Raw genomic sequence first — 16,119 nt, forward strand, 5'->3', positions numbered from 1 at the left:
GCTAAATTGTTTACAAAGTTTTACCAATTAATACTAAAATGAAGCCTTATTGTCACTGTGCCAACATTAAGAGTTTTTCACTCTTTCCCCCAGATAAAACACCTTAGGGAATTTGATGGTTGAAAAAGACTATTTTATCTTATCTTGCATTTCTGAAGTTGGATAATTCACTGTATGTTAATATTTGGTTTTCTTTTTTGTTGACTTTGCCCAAGTTTGTGTTGGGGTAAATCAATTCCTTCAGTAATGGCTAATGTGGCTTTGTGACCAATTCTTTTATTTTTGCAGATGTAGGTGCAAAAAATTACAGGCATCTCTGTGCTGTTTATTACAACAAGAATCCTGGGTTTGAGATAATCCATGGGCTGCTGGACAGAATCATGCAGCTGCTTGACGTGTGTCCTGGTGAAGATAAAGGGGGATATGTGATCAAAGCATCGGAAGGTAAGTCAGGTCAGCTAGATCTAGAGTGAGCAATAATGTGATGAAGAGCTAAGCCCTGGTTTTGATAAAAAAAAAATTTTCTTTTTTATTTGGGGGATGTGGAGAAAAAGGGAGATAAAGCTTTATTTCAATTAATTATTAGTATTTTCTAGAACATATCCTTGTTCCCTCTAGCATTTTAAGAAATGCTTTTCAGAACTCTCATAAATGCTGCACAATATACTTTTGTTCCAGCTGAGCTATGGTAACCCCTGGTTACTGGCACCTTTAAGCCCTCAGCACCATGGTGAGCTGAGAAGTTTAAACTGGAAGCTGAAAAGACCTAAAGTGACTGGTCTGCGCTCAAAAGCCTCCTTTCTGAAGTCTTTAAGGGGAAAGAAAAAAAAAAACCCCTGAAAAGTTATTCTGAAAGACTTGACACATGTTAATCAAGTCATAAAGTTGACTTAGCAAGGGTGGGAATCCTCCTGTATAGAAGCCCAAGTACAACAAAATCTTTGTTGAGGAGTTTAAGTTAGGCTAAGTAAATGGGATATATACTCCTAATATGCTAGTTTCTCATTGACCAAGGAATTCTGAAATTTTTGCTTTTCATATTCCTGTAGTTTGAATCTAAGTTTATTTTGTTAGATATGAGATCCAGAAACAACTTGAAAGAATATTTACCATTCATTCCTACTGTTTACCTCACTGTGTTTTATAACTGTACATAAATTTCTAACAGAACATTCATTTTTAAAATGTTATTAACAGTTATTTGTAGTGATGTGAAGTTTGGTGGAGAAATATTTTTGGTTTTCACTTATGTTTATTTTTCTTAGTTCTCAGAGAGTGTTTTTTGTTATTGGTTGCTTGTTTTAATTTTTGTTTTTGTTTTCATTTTGAAACTTCTTTGAAAATAACCTTGAAATTTATGGGTCTTTTTAGATTGGAGATGGGTGGGGTTCTTTAAAAAAAAAAATTGAGAGATTCAATAGTGCAGGGAGTTAATGTTTCTTACCCATGTCTCATTAGAAATAATCCAGTGAAGACATGTATTATGCTTGTAGAGTTCTAGAGTGTTAGAACTGTATCGGGAATTCATCCAGTCCAGTTTCCTAGTCTTACAAGTGAGGGAACTGAGGCTTGGTTAGTTAAGTAGTTGAGCTAGGTCACACATGTCAAACCCTGGGCTCTCGCCTCCCTGTGTTCTTTCCACATTGTCTGCTTTTGTGTGGCTTTTACCTACTCATTCTCCAGTTTATCATCCTAGCATTCTGGTTTAAGACTTGGTTATCTAGGTTAATGGCAATGTGTAAGGCGACTGGAAACATGTCTTGTCCTCCTATGCAAAGGCTTTTTTCAGAAATCTTACTTCATAAACAGGTTAACTGGATAAAAATCAGTTCCCTGATATGGATTACACTATGTAAGTGAAGTCTTAGATTCTTTCTTATTTGAAAGGTTGCAAAGAACTGAAACGGTAAATTGGAGCATAATTTGTCCTGGATATGATGCTTTATGTAACTTATAGATTAACAATATATCTGTAAACCAGTGTCTTAATATTGTGACTTTCCTGCTTCAATCAGTTCCCTAGACATTTATTTCTCAGAAGAATCTGAGTTCCCAGTTAGAAGGCAGACTTTAAGAAGACAAGAATACGTAGGACACAGGCTCTGCTGTCAAGGAACCTGCAGGAAAAAAGTCTACGACATCCCAACTCTCAAACTAAGTTGCTAAGAGGAGTGCCTTGAGGTTTCCAAACAGAGTGTGCAACTTCTTCAGGGCATCCATACAAACTTTAGTGAGTTTCTGCAAAGTGAGATGGGCCTTTGAAGGAATAAATGGAGACAGGAGAAGCAGGGAAACCACATGAGCAGAGGTAGAGATGGGAAACACAGGCTGTGTGTGTAGCACAGTAGGGAGTGCACTTTGGTTTGGCCATAGGGTGAGAGGGAGCTTGGGACTGTATTTCGAGTCCTGAATACTAGAAAAGAGGGTTTCAGCTAATTAGTGGAAAAGTACTGAAGCAGCTTCTACTTTTTTAAAAAGCAGGTGAGTGATATCAGATCTGTACTTCAGAGGGATTAATCTGGCAGCAGTATGCAGTATGTTGGGCTGCTGTGGAGAGTAGAGGTGAAGAGAATGTTAGAGCAGTGAGAATGAGGACTTGAACTTGAATCATGGTCATGGCTGCACCAAAGAAAATATTGATTTAAGAAATACTAGGACGGTAGAAGCTATACATTCATCATTTGGAACGTTTTGTGATATGTGCCACTTGGAACCTTTTATGATACAAGTAATATGTGTTAATCTTTTTAAAAGTCAGATTTTTATAATTCTAAACTTATGATAATTGGAATCATATATAAATTAGCACCCAAACAGAATATAATACTTAGTACCTAATTTCCCTAATATGTAGGTATCTGCTGTTTTGGTTTAGAATGTATTGTGTTTTAATTAGGAAATGCAGTCGTAAGCTGTCACTACTGATGTGGTTGTGGATCTTTATGTTCGGTGTAGTTAGGCCAAGTTGTTAACTTTGGTTTTTGATTTAGTATTTACATACTCAGAATTATGTTTCCTTTTGAATCTACATTGGCTCTCATAAAAGAATTGTAATATTTTAAAGTTTGAAAATTTTTATATCTATGAAATATCCAAGATTTATGAATTTGAGAAGCTTTGGTACAACTTCTTTATGCTCATGGACAGCCATGATACATATCTCAATACAGTACATATTTCAATATATCTAACTGGCTTTCTTTAGAAAAGGGCAGCAAATCTGCTTTCACTGCCACTGTCACCATCATCGCCCACATCAGTCTTCCTGGAGTCCTGGGTACACACCTAAATCTGGGTGCTTTTTTCTCAGGATGCTTTCTGTAAGAGCCATCAAGCTAAAGAGAATTAGTGTCATTATGAATAATGGTTCCTCATTTCTCATAGGGATTTCTAGGTCTATTTTGATTATCTAGTGACAAATATGATTATCCTTTTTTTTTTAAATGGTTAAAGAAATCAAGGCCTAGAGAAGTGGCTTGTCAAAATAAGTCAGTAACAAAACTGGTATTAGTTCTTCATCTAATATAAATATGCACGCATACATACATACCACAACTAAGGAACAAAAGTGTTTTCCAGACTCCTAAGTAAATCTGTAAACACAGGAATTTGGTAGCTGGGGCATATTTAGCTATATCATTTCCTCAGATTTATTTTTATTTTATATATAGCTTTTACTGCTAAGAAAAGGACTTCAGGGGATCAAAAAGTAGAGCAGAAACAGATTAAGAACTACCGTTTCCTGCCATTCTTGATTACTGAGTTGTCTTCTATTACTCTGGCATATGGTTTACTTTTTAATAATTAAAAATCCCTAGTGGCTTTGCAATTATAACTGAGCTAAGTCTGTTCACTAGAGATTCTTACTGTCAGTTACATTGGCGGTTATACCTAGCTTCTTTCCGTCCTTTTTAATGTGGCTACCAAGCTTCCTTTTGTGCTGCTTTGTTTGATGGTAGAAATGAGTGGAACAGAAGTGGGTTCTGCTTTGAGAAACTTGGGCCTGTCCATTGTAAGAGAAATCTGGAAACTCATTTGGTGGATCACTTCATTGATCCTAAGGAGTTGTTTTGACTTTGGACTATAACCTTGCTTATTATGTAGGTAGCAGCCCTCTGCAGCATGTGGAATATCTGCAGAAACACTCATAAAGCCTGTGAGTGCAGCCAGAGTGAAAGCTGTGGTCACCTAGTCTTACATATTTTTCCTTTGCCGAGCGCCCTTGCAATTAAGACCATAAAGTGAGATAGAATGTCCAGTTGATGATAAAATAAGGTCAATATTGAGTGGGGAAAAAAGAAGAACCGTTAACTTTGTAGCAAACTGCAGAGTTTTTTAAGGGTTTCAAAAGGGTTGAACTCTGAATAGTTTAGTGTATTTGATCAGATTATTATAGCATATGTATATGCTTTTTTTCAGGGTTCTTCCCCTTCATTTTTGTGGTTTGTTGCAAACTAAATTATGTATGTTAAGATGCATTTATCCTTTTCAAAAACCACTTCTGGGCAAGGAAAATTCTCAACATTTTTGTGTTTAGAAGCTATATGGTTGCTGGGCAAATCAGTGGCAAAAATAATTTCTTGTAGAATGTAGTGGGCTTTATGTGTGATTGGCTGCACTGAGTTGAGTGTGTGGTTTTTCCCTGTCTAGCTTGTTACCTATTTCACTTTTATATTTCACTTTTCAATTTATAATTCTATAGAAAACTTCAATTTAACTTGAGACAAGATCCCTGGTATTGAAACAAAAGTTTTAGAACTTTAGTTTTGACAATTCTAGTTTTCATGCTGCTCAGAATTCATTTTGTGAAATGAAAAATAACCTTGTAAGTAATATGCACATTTAATCCTACACCATATGTACACACAGTGGTTATTTAGGTACCTTCTGCTACAGTAACACGTAATGATTGTTGGCTTGACCCATAGGTCATGACCTTTTCCCCCTTTCAGGACACCTGTGAAAGATTTCAGATGCTAAAAAATATGGGTGAAATTGTGATATTTCCCTGGTTGTCACACTGTTTTTAGTGTAATATGAGCTTGGAAATATATGAGAAAAACATCTATTGAACAACTTGTTGAAGTAGAGGTGTTCAATTTATGGTTTGATTTATACACAATGTTCTGGACTATCATAAAGGGGGATCTGTGTAGCACATCTACATTTAGTTACCATCATCAAAGACATTATTGAGGCATCAAGCTAAAAAAAGACATTTGGAATTTTTAAAGCTTATGACCTTATTGCTCTGTGTAAAAACAGTTTTTATTCCTCTGGTTCTCTGCTTTTTTGTGTTTGAAGCAAGCTTTCAAATACTACCATTTTTGTTAGCATCTTTGAAGGAATTAAAAGACTCAAAGCAATATTAAACAAATGACCAGTAACCACCACATAGTTGCAGTATAAGATGGGCCACAGTGTTTATAAAAGCTTCAACAATCATTATACAATTCACTTAGCCCTGTCTTATTTTTATTGTTCTTGCCTTACTCTCTTTTATGCACAGGCAAAATTCTTTGCACTCATGTTCACTTAACTCTTTTGGGGGCAAGAGGGGGTATTTTGGTACCTATCTGACATTTTAGTACTTACAGCAAATTGGGGTACTCTATATAGCAAGTCACATATTGAATGGCTTGGTCAGCTCAGTATTTCATCTGATACTGTCATAAATGTTTCTCAACTTTTTTAAAAAAATCATCTCTCCCCTAAGAACCTTCCATAAGTTGTCCCTTCATGAATTTTTAATTTCACAGATATACTATGTATCTATTATGTACTGTACGTATAGCTGTGCTGTGTGCATAAGAAGAATAAGTATAAAGCTTACTTTTTAAAAATTCAATGCAGGGTTAACAATGACTAAACAAGATTTTTTTCTTTTTTTTTTTCTTTTTTTGAGACAGAGTTTCACTCTGTTGTCCTGAGTAGAGTGCCTATGCTAAACAAAATTTTTAAGTTAAAGGTTAAATTTAAAAATGACTAACATGTAACTTTATAGTTATACCTGCTGGATAACTTTTAATGTTATTTATTTATACAAATTGTAGTATATCAAATTATATATACCAAAAAGCAATTTATATAAATATGTAGTAACAATAATCAAAAATTTAAATCATTCAAAACTTCTTCAGCAAAAGTAAAACAACTGAAAACATAAATTAATTTCTTAATTTTTAATGAATTTAACTTTTCCCTGATATCAGAAAATAAGTTTTAACTAATTGGTAGTCAGTTATTGTCAACATTTTTAGTACTTGACATACTAATGATGTGTTAAATAACTTTTTGAATTATTAATAAATAATAAAACATAAACTATTTTTGTTTAATTCTCAAAGCCTTAGCCACATGCACACACAGGCTCTCAGGATCAAACATAACATCCACAAGGCCATCCAGTGGCAGTCCCTAGGCATGTGCAGGGCCCCTCTCAATGTGACTTTGAGATCCAACCATCGGTAGAGTCCTCCAGTCACAGTCATCTATTGCCATAGTTTCGTAGCACTCTTCCTGCATATATTTACTGTGTCTTCCATATCAGTGCTGTGTGTGTGATACCCAAGAAAAATCAATGAGAGGAACTGAATACTAAGGAGTAAGAGTTTTGTCAACAGAGGCTCAGCTTTGGAGGGACCCAAACCGTTGGAATATGTAAGATTTTTTTGATAGCCTATTTCCTTCTCCAAGAACCAGTTTTCACCCTTGCTGAGAATGCATGCTATAACAGAATAAATACTCTGGAGTTATAGTAATCTCTTATCTGTAGGCTACATGTTCCAAGACCTCCAGTGGATGCTTGAAACCACAGCTAGTACTGAGCCCTATATATATTATGTTTTTTCAGTCTGATAAACAAGACAGCTAGCATCCCAGACAAAGGGATAATTCATCTCCTAGGCATGATGGAGTTGGGACAGCGTGAGATTTCATCACACTACTCAGAACAGTGTGCAATTTAAAACTTTTGTTTATTTTTTCTATTTAATATTTTGGGACCATGGTGAGCTGCAGAAAGCAAAATCGCGGATGAGGGAGACTACTGTATTTAAATTCAACCATATGTCCTGAGCAAAAAAAAAGAGAGAGAGAAAGGTATTTTTATTTAGCACATCGTACTTCCCTTTTTTCCTGCCAGTTTCTTCATCTGTAAAATGGGAATGATAATGTCTGTCCTGTCTGCACTGTAGGATTTTTGGGAGAGGTAGTTGCAAGATTTGTGAAAGCATTTTGGAATGGGTAAATCCCTCTTCAGAGTAAACTTGAAGTAGATATTAGGTCTGCCCTCCGAAAAGCAACATTGGGATAAAAGAGTTGCAGACTGGGATTCAAGAAGACCTGGGTTCTAATCTCAACTCTGCTGTTACCTGGTATGGTTTTCTTAACCTGTTTGGTATCCATTTTATCACGTGTCAACTAAGGGAGTAGACAGGATTGCATCCAAGGTCATTTCCAGTTTTAAGATTCTGCAGGAATTTAAATTCAGAAGCAATTTCTGCCACAAGTTCTAATGTATCTGCTCTTTTTCTTTGCCTTTTTAGATGATGTCTCTGTAGTGCGTATTTGTCTGCCAATGTAGTTCCAGCCTTGTTTCAAGAATCTGAAATTTATTCTTTAAAAGTGCCTGTGTTATATGGGATTTTTAAAAAGTATAGTTGTGTTTTCCATGAGGGCTCTAGGTGTTGTATTATGTTATGTTAATATTGCAGAGCATACCTGGCTATGTCCGAAGGTTAGAGATGATGAAACAGTCTTTCTTTTTTCCTCTTAAGTTTTGTTTATTTATTTAATTTTAAACCAGAAGAAGTTTGCAAACATGAAATGGGCAGCTTGACCAAGAGCTTAAAACATGATGCTATAGGCCTTATGTGCCTATGGGCCACACACAAGGAGGTGCCAGTTCAGTGGCCCTTGTTCACCTTTCGCTTGCTCCCTCACCTCTACTGTTGCTTGCCTTGGGCAAGTCTCCTAATCTCCTTGTGCTTCACTTTTTCCCATCTGTAACTTGCTTGTGCCGTAAAAGGTTAGGCCTGGGTTGCACTGGGACTGGTTCACTGCTTTTACTGGGATGAGTAGATGAGAACAAAGCAGGATGCTGTGCTTTTACAATTTCATTATTCTTTCTTTTTCTTTTTCACACCCTACATGTCAACTGAAATCTTACTTTGAAACTAAAACATCTTATCTAATTACATGTTTGAAGTTAGGTTTGCTCCAAGTTAGCTAAAGGTCTCAATTGAGTAAGTTGACTGTGAAATTATGGATACAATCTTATATTCTCAACATTTCAATTATTTAATAAGCCCTACCATAGTCTCATTATTATTATTATTATTTCATTATAATTGTGGAGTAAGTAAATTGTTCCTATTTGGTTTGAGAAATAATCTCCTTAACCATTTGTCATGTGAAGGAGTGGAAAAAGAACCATTTGTTGGCCCAGTAAGGCAGAATGATATGTACCTTTTATTTTTGAAGTTGATTCTAAATATTTCCTAAAGTGTTTAAGAAATGTGAAAATTTGGGGGGAAATGTGAATGATTTGGGGAGTGTCAGAAATGTAGGATGATGGCATTTTTTAAGAATAGAAATTTTCAAAACAGACCGACAGTGAGGGTACTTTTTAACCTAGAGTTAAATGTCCTTTGATTTTACACAAGTTAATTTGAGACTGATTTAAAATTGCAATTAGATGGGTCACCTTGAAGCTCTTCCAACATTCCTGACCTCCTTCAGGTTGTAAAATATGAGTATATGTGTATATGAGAGGCTCACAGTTAAGATCAGACTTTAAAATAGATCTCAGCGTTTCTCTAGCATTTGCTATTTAATCACTTAGTGTTCGCCCTGCTAATTAACGAAATTTTTCATAAGAAATGCTAAAAAGTGACAACCATGGAAATAAACGATAAATTTCTCTATACAAAGTAAGACTGGGAAATTCTGGAATTAAGATTTTAAATATTTAGTCATAAGGAGATTGTGGTAATTTTAAGAAGGTGGTTCTTTATTGCAGACATTTCTCCATTAATTAGAGGACTAGGTAGTCTGGGCTTTGCTGATTTCTTTTTTAAGAATAAGGTCCCACAGGATACTTTCCTCATTTGTAATACAGAGTTTGCTGTGCCCTGTCTTGATAGAATGTTGCTGACACACGGCCCCCTCTCTGAGTTCCATGCTGTGGGGTTAAGTAGGCACTAGTTCTCCTCTCACGTCCAGTTTTCTTCACTTTAAGAGTTAATGATGTCTGCAGGTGTGTTGGGATTAGCACTGTAAAGTTGTGTAAGGGGTTTTTCTTTCTTTGATCTTCAGAAAGGGATGAAAGATGGCCATTAAACTCAAGGGATTAGGTCCCTTCTCTTTACAGACTTTAGGTACCATAAATATTTCACTTCAAATGCAAAGTGAAGAATTGTATACATCTGGGGGAAATGGGTGTTTTATATTACCAGTTGGAAATTATTCAGTCTCTACTTACAAATTAAATGGTCTTTGTAGAGACATTTTCTATGAATTGAGTGTACTAGGATTGGAAAAAAATGTTTTTGTGTTTAATATCTCGGTAGTGATAATTTTCCTCCTCATATTACTGAGCCTTTTTCTTTCATTTTATAAGTTAATGTCTCACCTGTCTTGTACCCTTTTCTCCCTTGGTTTCTCCCCTCTTTATGTTATTTCATTGGTGCCCTCAAAAAACTGCTGGTTCTAAAACTTTGAGAACAACTACCCTTAAGAATGATACCATGTTCACATGTATGGTATAAATGTGTTTCAGTTTTATAGGCCCTGTATTCTCTCTTTTCCTTTAAATCAGCATCATTTAGAAAAGGAAAGTAATGTTGATGAGCTGATGACATTCTCAGAAAACTGGTGGGAAACCAGGAGAAAGTTCCTCGATAGGAAATTAGGGTTTCAGCCCCATTCCACTCTTTGCCTTGTCACCCACCTTGTCAATGGAACACTGGGTTTTTTGTTTTTTTTTTTTTTTTTTTGGTCCTTTGCTGGGAGGGGAAGGGTGACGGTAGGTTCCAGTCCTGGAGTCAGCCTGTTAAATGATTATTCCTTCCCTCAATCCACATTACATAATCAGTAATTTAAAACAGATTTTAAAGTACATTCAGTTGACCCAAGGGCTTACAGTATCTATATAATTCTGCATTTTATAGTTCATAACTGAATTTAGGGGGTTAAAAAAGCTCCCAGTGATAGTGTCTGTTATTTGCTATGACATATGTGATATATGGAAATTCCTTTTCCAGTGTTCCCTGCTCCCCTTTTTATTTTGTTCTTTTTGTAGAAAATCTGGGTAGTAAAGCACCATATTGCAAGCATTTACAATATGTTGTTTGATCCCCAAAACATGTATCAGTAACGTAAAGAAAGGGAAAACTAAAATTGTGTGAGTAGATGACTTTTTATAGATGGGCAAAATAGAATGAGTTGAATATAGCCAGTAAGGAATTCAGAGCCCCATGCTGGATAATACCACCTGATGTTTTCAGATGGGGAGGTGGTCTGCTCAATTACCTCCTTAAGTTTCTGCTTCCGATGCTTTGTAAATTATAGGGATGAATCTATGTGTAAAGCTTACCCAAATTTTGGGCCTATAATATTACTCTAAAAAAAGATTGGGCAAAAAGAAACTGTGAAAGGTGTTTGGCAACGAGCAAGAAAGGGAGCTCGCAAACACTTTGATGGTCAATTAGCCAGAAAACATGCTAACGACTGGGTGCCAGGCTGGATTGTGGGCCCAGGAATTACCCCCAAGGTCCTCAGAGGGTTCGGGCCATTGGAGCACAGAGACAATTACAGACCTCAAGGAGATGCTACTACAAAGGCTTTAATTAAGGGACTTACTTACACCCCACTAAGTTTTGGAAATTAAATTCTTATTTGTGCTTAACTGATGTTTCTTTTGTCTGGGCTTCCACATGTATTTCAACAGAGAACACTATTTTCCCAAAATCTGTTTCACGTTGGAAGCCATTTTACTGTGATGAGTACCAGCAAAGCTGAGATTTAATCAGTGTAAGGAACTAGGTGGAAAAGTGGGCTGTGAGAGGCTTTTTGCTGGAGAGCATTTTTGGCGCAGGTTGAAAATTGTAGTATTTGTGCATCTTGAAATACCAGTAAGCCAGGAACTCTGTTTGGGCTTAAATACATGAATAAGAGAAACTAATGCACTTTATAGAATTTGAATTTTAGAATTCCCATTCGCAAGGCAATATAATTTTCTTTGAATTGGCAGCTTATGTCTCTAGACATAGCATGCTGCTCTTCCTTCAAAACTATGTTTTTGTTTGTTTATTGATACAATAAAAGCAGCCTTTGGCTACCACCCTGGCCTGATTTTTCATAAGCGTAGACCCACATTTTGTTCCATTCAGATGTGACTTCTTTTATTTCTGGAAATATTCCAATTTAAGATGCACCAGGCTGGGCACAGTGGCTCACGCCTGTAATCCTAGCACTTATGAGGCTGAGGTGAGAGGATTGCTTGAGCTCAGCAGTTCGAGACTAGCCTGAGCAAGAGTAATGCCCCGTCTATACTAAAAATAGAAAAATTAGCTGAGTGTGGTGGCATGCATCTGTAGTCCCAGCAAGGGAGGCTGAGGCAGGAAGAATACCTGAGCCCAGGAGTTTGAAGTTGCAGTAAGTATGATGATGCCACTGCACTCTACCCAGGGTGACAGAGCGAGAACCTGCTCAAAAAAAAAAAAAAAAAAAAAAATGCATCCCTTCCAACTACAGCATTATGATTCCATTGACCTGCCTGAGTTACTGAGCTCACTATCCTTCTGCCAACAGTGGAGATGCCGTCATCTTTGAATTCTGGGGCCTAATTGTTGCCTAAGTTGGCTGTATCCCCTTTGTTTTGTTAGTTTAAGCAATTATTCTCTCTTCTGTCCTTTGAAGTGATTCACTTTTGCCTGCAAAGTTTGGTTTACCATAAAGGTTTTTAAAAAGTACTAAGAAATGCTTGTGTAATTTTAAATTATCCTTTAGGCTGGTCCAGTGGCTCACGTCTATACTCAGTCTGACAGAATTGGAAAGTTTGGTCTAAGATTTAAAAACATTACTATAGTCTGGGTGCAGTGGCTCATGCCTGTCATTCTAGCACACTGGGAGACTGGGGCAAGAGGATCACTTGAGGTTAGGAGTTTGAGACTAGCCTGAGGAAGAGGGAGATCCCATCTCTACCAAAAATGGAAACAATTAGCCAGGTGTGGTGGCACATGCTTATAGTCCCACGTACTCAGGAGGCTGAGGCAGGAGGATCACTTGAGCCCAGGAGTTTGAGGTTGCAGTGAGCTATGATGATGTCACTGCACTCTAGCTCTGGCAACAGATCAAGGCCCTGTCTCAAAAAAATAAAAAAATTCCTTCAGTTATTTCTAGTTGACATGTAACATCAGTCAGGTTGCACATATTGTAGGTTCTCTCTGTGCACCCCTTGATAATTTGAAGGCTCTTTTGTGTGCCTCTCAATTTGTGTATGTGGAGGACAGGACTCCAGACTTGCTGAACAGAGGAACCAATAAGAAAATCATAAGTGTTTATATCATCATCTGACCTTGTTAAATAAAAATGATAAAAATAGCAGAAAAAGTTAAAATTGTCATCACAGGTTAAAGTATGCAGTTTTCAGCAAAGTGGAGTTTATATAGAAATCCCATTTATTGGGCTTAATTTTTATATAGAGGTGGGTCGGGAGAATTAGTATTGGATGGAAGGGCAGCAGGCTCCACTGGGGTGCAGTGAAAGCCTTCTGACCTAGGAGCAGTTTGGGATGACTCGGATGGGTCCATGTACTCGGGCGAAAACTTTTGATTTAGAATACCTGGGTACTTGAATATGTTTTAAGTAAAGCAGAATGTGAATTTCAGTTCTCTTGGCTTTTCTTTGGAAAGAGGGAAAATTATATCTAATAATATAAATATTTTTATTTGACCACATACCTCGGTGGCTAATGAACTAAAGCAAAGTTTGATCCAAACTTCTGGGGAGAGGTAGAGCTGGCAACTAAAGAATATCGCTGAATTTTGCTAAAAAGTATTGATTCAAAAAGTTGTTTTATGAAGTAAAAATTCTAAGCTCTTATCTCTTAGTCTTTATTTTGCTAACATTGTCAGAACCGGCACATGTGGGTTAGATTCTAAAATAGTTTGGTTATATGTATCCCTGAAAACGAATCCAGTCAAATTGGAATTGAAGATAGATAGAAGGAAGGACTTTGATACAGAGAGGATTCTTTAACATAGCAAGTTTATCAGGGAAGATCCTGAACATTTCCTTTCTGAGTGGGCTTTAAAAATAGATTGATTTTTTTTTTTTCCAGATAGTGTAGGTGTATTCAGATATAGTTCTGTATACAGGGGTGCTGGAGTGATGGAATAAATGGTTCTAGGCAGTCCTTCCAGTTCTGTGATTCATGATTATACTGCTTACTGTCAACACTTTATACAAACTTCACTTATTTGTCATTTGAAGATTTTTCTTTTTTGGGGTCAGGGGAGGATAGTTTTGTCTTTTAAGTTAGGTTTTCATTTTGATAGAATTAAAATGCACCATCTTTATCAGATTTAGTAATATTCGTATCAAGCTAAGACTTTACATTATCAATCCAGTTGGTTTCGGCCGGGCGCGGTGGCTCACACCTGTAATCCTAGCACTTTGGGAGGCTGAGGCGAGTGGATCATTTGCGCTCAGGAGTTTAAGACCAGCCTGAGCAAGAGCGAGACCCTATCTCTACTAAAAATAGAAAGAAATTATATGGACAGCTAAAAATACATATAGAAAAATTAGCCAGGCATGGTGGCACATGCCTGTAGTCCCAGCTACTCGGGAGGCTGAGGCAGGAGGATTGCTTGAGCCCAGGAGTTTGAGGTTGCTGTGAGCTAGGCCGACGCCATGGCACTCTAGCCAGGGCAACAGAATGATACTCTGTCTCAAAAAAAAAAAAAAAAAAAAAAAAATTCCAGTTGGTTTCTGCATTGTTTTATTTGATTCCCCTCCCTACCCCTCTCCCCAAGTGTGAGTTAGTGCAAAGAGCCAAATAGTCAAATGCAGTTCACTGAAATTCTTGCTTTAATAGACAGTGAAGCAGAATTGTTTAGTTTGGAGGGATGTGAAAAACAGGCCACCTTAGATTTCAACCAGGTTGCTTTAGAATTATCTAAGAATGGAAATTAAAAATGTTTTTCAGGTCTTTCTCCACAAATAAAAACAAACATCCTTCTGTGCTGATCAGGAAATACACGTAATTGTCCTATGTCTCTATGGTACTAACTTGACAGTAGCAGGTTCCCCTCCCTTCCACCCTAATTCTGCATTTCTTAATGACGCTGACCTTGGAGCCATTAGTAGAGACGCAGCAGTTTACCCTTTCATAAATAATGTACTCACTCTGAAGTGCAGGCTGGAGGCTGTGGCCTGCTTGGCTGGGTATTTATAGTTCATGCTAGTAAACATTCGGTTGAATCAGTCAGCAGCTGCAGGCCTGATCCCTTTTCAAGTTAGTAGTGAGAGAAATGGATCAGCATATTTTTAAACCTCAGTAGAGTACACAGCATTGATAAACTCCTGTGGCATTGGTAACTTAGTGAATATAATGTAGGCCTATACCTTTGTTTGTTTTTAGTCCTTTAAACCTCAAGAGCTGTTACTGATTTGGTAAGCCATATCAGTGCATTGGCACCCAGATGGAGGGAACTTTCTGCTGTCTTGAAGTAAATCAGGGATCAACCCAGACTTGTTTTGGGCTTGCCTTTGCTGTGGTTTTACATTGGATACTCCAAAACTGCTTGGAAAGCTCTTTTCAGACAGGAACGTGGGTCACATTCTAGTAGCAGGGCCTGTAATCAGACGTGCGGTTCCCTGGAGCCTGCCGATGACACTGTAACTCGGGCCTCTCTGTGTAACAAGGTGGAAAGGAGTGACGTTGTGCAGAGCAAATGAATTCAGTGCAGACTTCTTATCCAGCAAGCATCGCCATGGAAAAACCTGTTTCAAAACAGGTTCTTCCCATGCAAGTTAGTCAGTTTTATGTTTCATTTTTTCCCCTTTGTCTTTTTTAGGATCAGTTCCAAATGTGGGCAGAGTTCCCTTAAGACTTCTCCTGACTGCTCCTTCAGCCTCCTTTATTTCATCCTTCCTGCTCAGTCAGACCTCTGTGATCAAAAAATACAGGGCCTCTTGAGGCTCTGACTCGGGGATGGGCGGGACACGGACAATGTATATAACCTGAGCTTTTGTACCCCCATGAAGAGCTGAAAAAAAAAAAAAAAATACAGGGCCCTTAATTTTACATTGCTTCCCATTTTTTTCTTGCAAGAGTTCTTGGTATAATAGCAAACACTTCTTTTAAATACTAGAAAGTGTAAGGAAGCACTCTCTTTTCATAGCCGGTGGTTTAAAGAATAGTTATTTTTAAAGTAGACTAGCAGGCTTTTAGCGTTAAATGTCTATTGACATTTTTGCCAGAAGAAACATTGATTTTTCTCTCACTCTCTCTTTTTCAGGCCCTACTTTCTTCCCTGGGCGATGTGCTGAGATCTTTGCCAAGGGTCAAAGCGTCGGGAAGCTTGGGGTCCTTCATCCTGATGTTATCACCAAATTTGAGCTGACCATGCCCTGCTCTTCTCTGGAAATCAATATCGAGCCCTTTTTGTGAAGATGGGTCTCTGTTGTGTGATTCTCTTCCCAAGTGTCCCTTTCTCCTTCCCTTGTGTCCTTTAGTCCTCCACAGGGAACATCCATTTGTGCTTCAGTGTTTAATAAAGTAGAAAGTACTGTCTGGCTCTGTGGGTAGTTACCACCTTTTCCCCACATTAGGCCAGCTTATGCAATATATAAATGTGGTATCTGCGTGTGAAGTTGCATTGTTGGGTAAAAGCCCAGTGGAGTACCAGAAAAATGCACTAGCAGAGTGCCGGGCCAGTTCTGAAAGTCAGAAATGCTCCTCAGATACCAGAGCGTCATACTGTAACTGATTACTCCTGCATAACAGGATCCCATTCTTTTCCTTATTGATAAAACAAGATAATTGATTAGTGTGCATGTTGCATGAGTATGAGATAACTCAGAGTTTTAGCTTTTATGTTCTACATTTGA

The 16,119-nt window shown here is 37.5% G+C and overlaps 1 protein-coding gene across 2 annotated transcripts in view; it reads left to right on the plus strand.

Annotated features, from left to right (window-relative positions):
- FARSB (phenylalanyl-tRNA synthetase subunit beta) overlaps positions 1 to 15,802 on the plus strand; it is a 62,155-nt gene extending 46,353 nt beyond the window's left edge. For both annotated transcript variants that reach the window (XM_045559670.1, XM_045559671.1), the window contains 2 exons: positions 289 to 444; positions 15,528 to 15,802. In XM_045559670.1, coding sequence (XP_045415626.1) covers positions 289 to 444; positions 15,528 to 15,679 — 308 coding nt within the window. In that variant the 3' untranslated portion in view covers positions 15,680 to 15,802. The remainder of the gene's footprint in view (positions 1 to 288; positions 445 to 15,527) is intronic.
- Positions 15,803 to 16,119: the final 317 nt, after the last annotated feature.

The sequence above is a fragment of the Lemur catta genome, chromosome 8, assembly GCF_020740605.2.
Source record: "Lemur catta isolate mLemCat1 chromosome 8, mLemCat1.pri, whole genome shotgun sequence".
Taxonomy (NCBI): Eukaryota; Metazoa; Chordata; class Mammalia; order Primates; family Lemuridae; genus Lemur; species Lemur catta.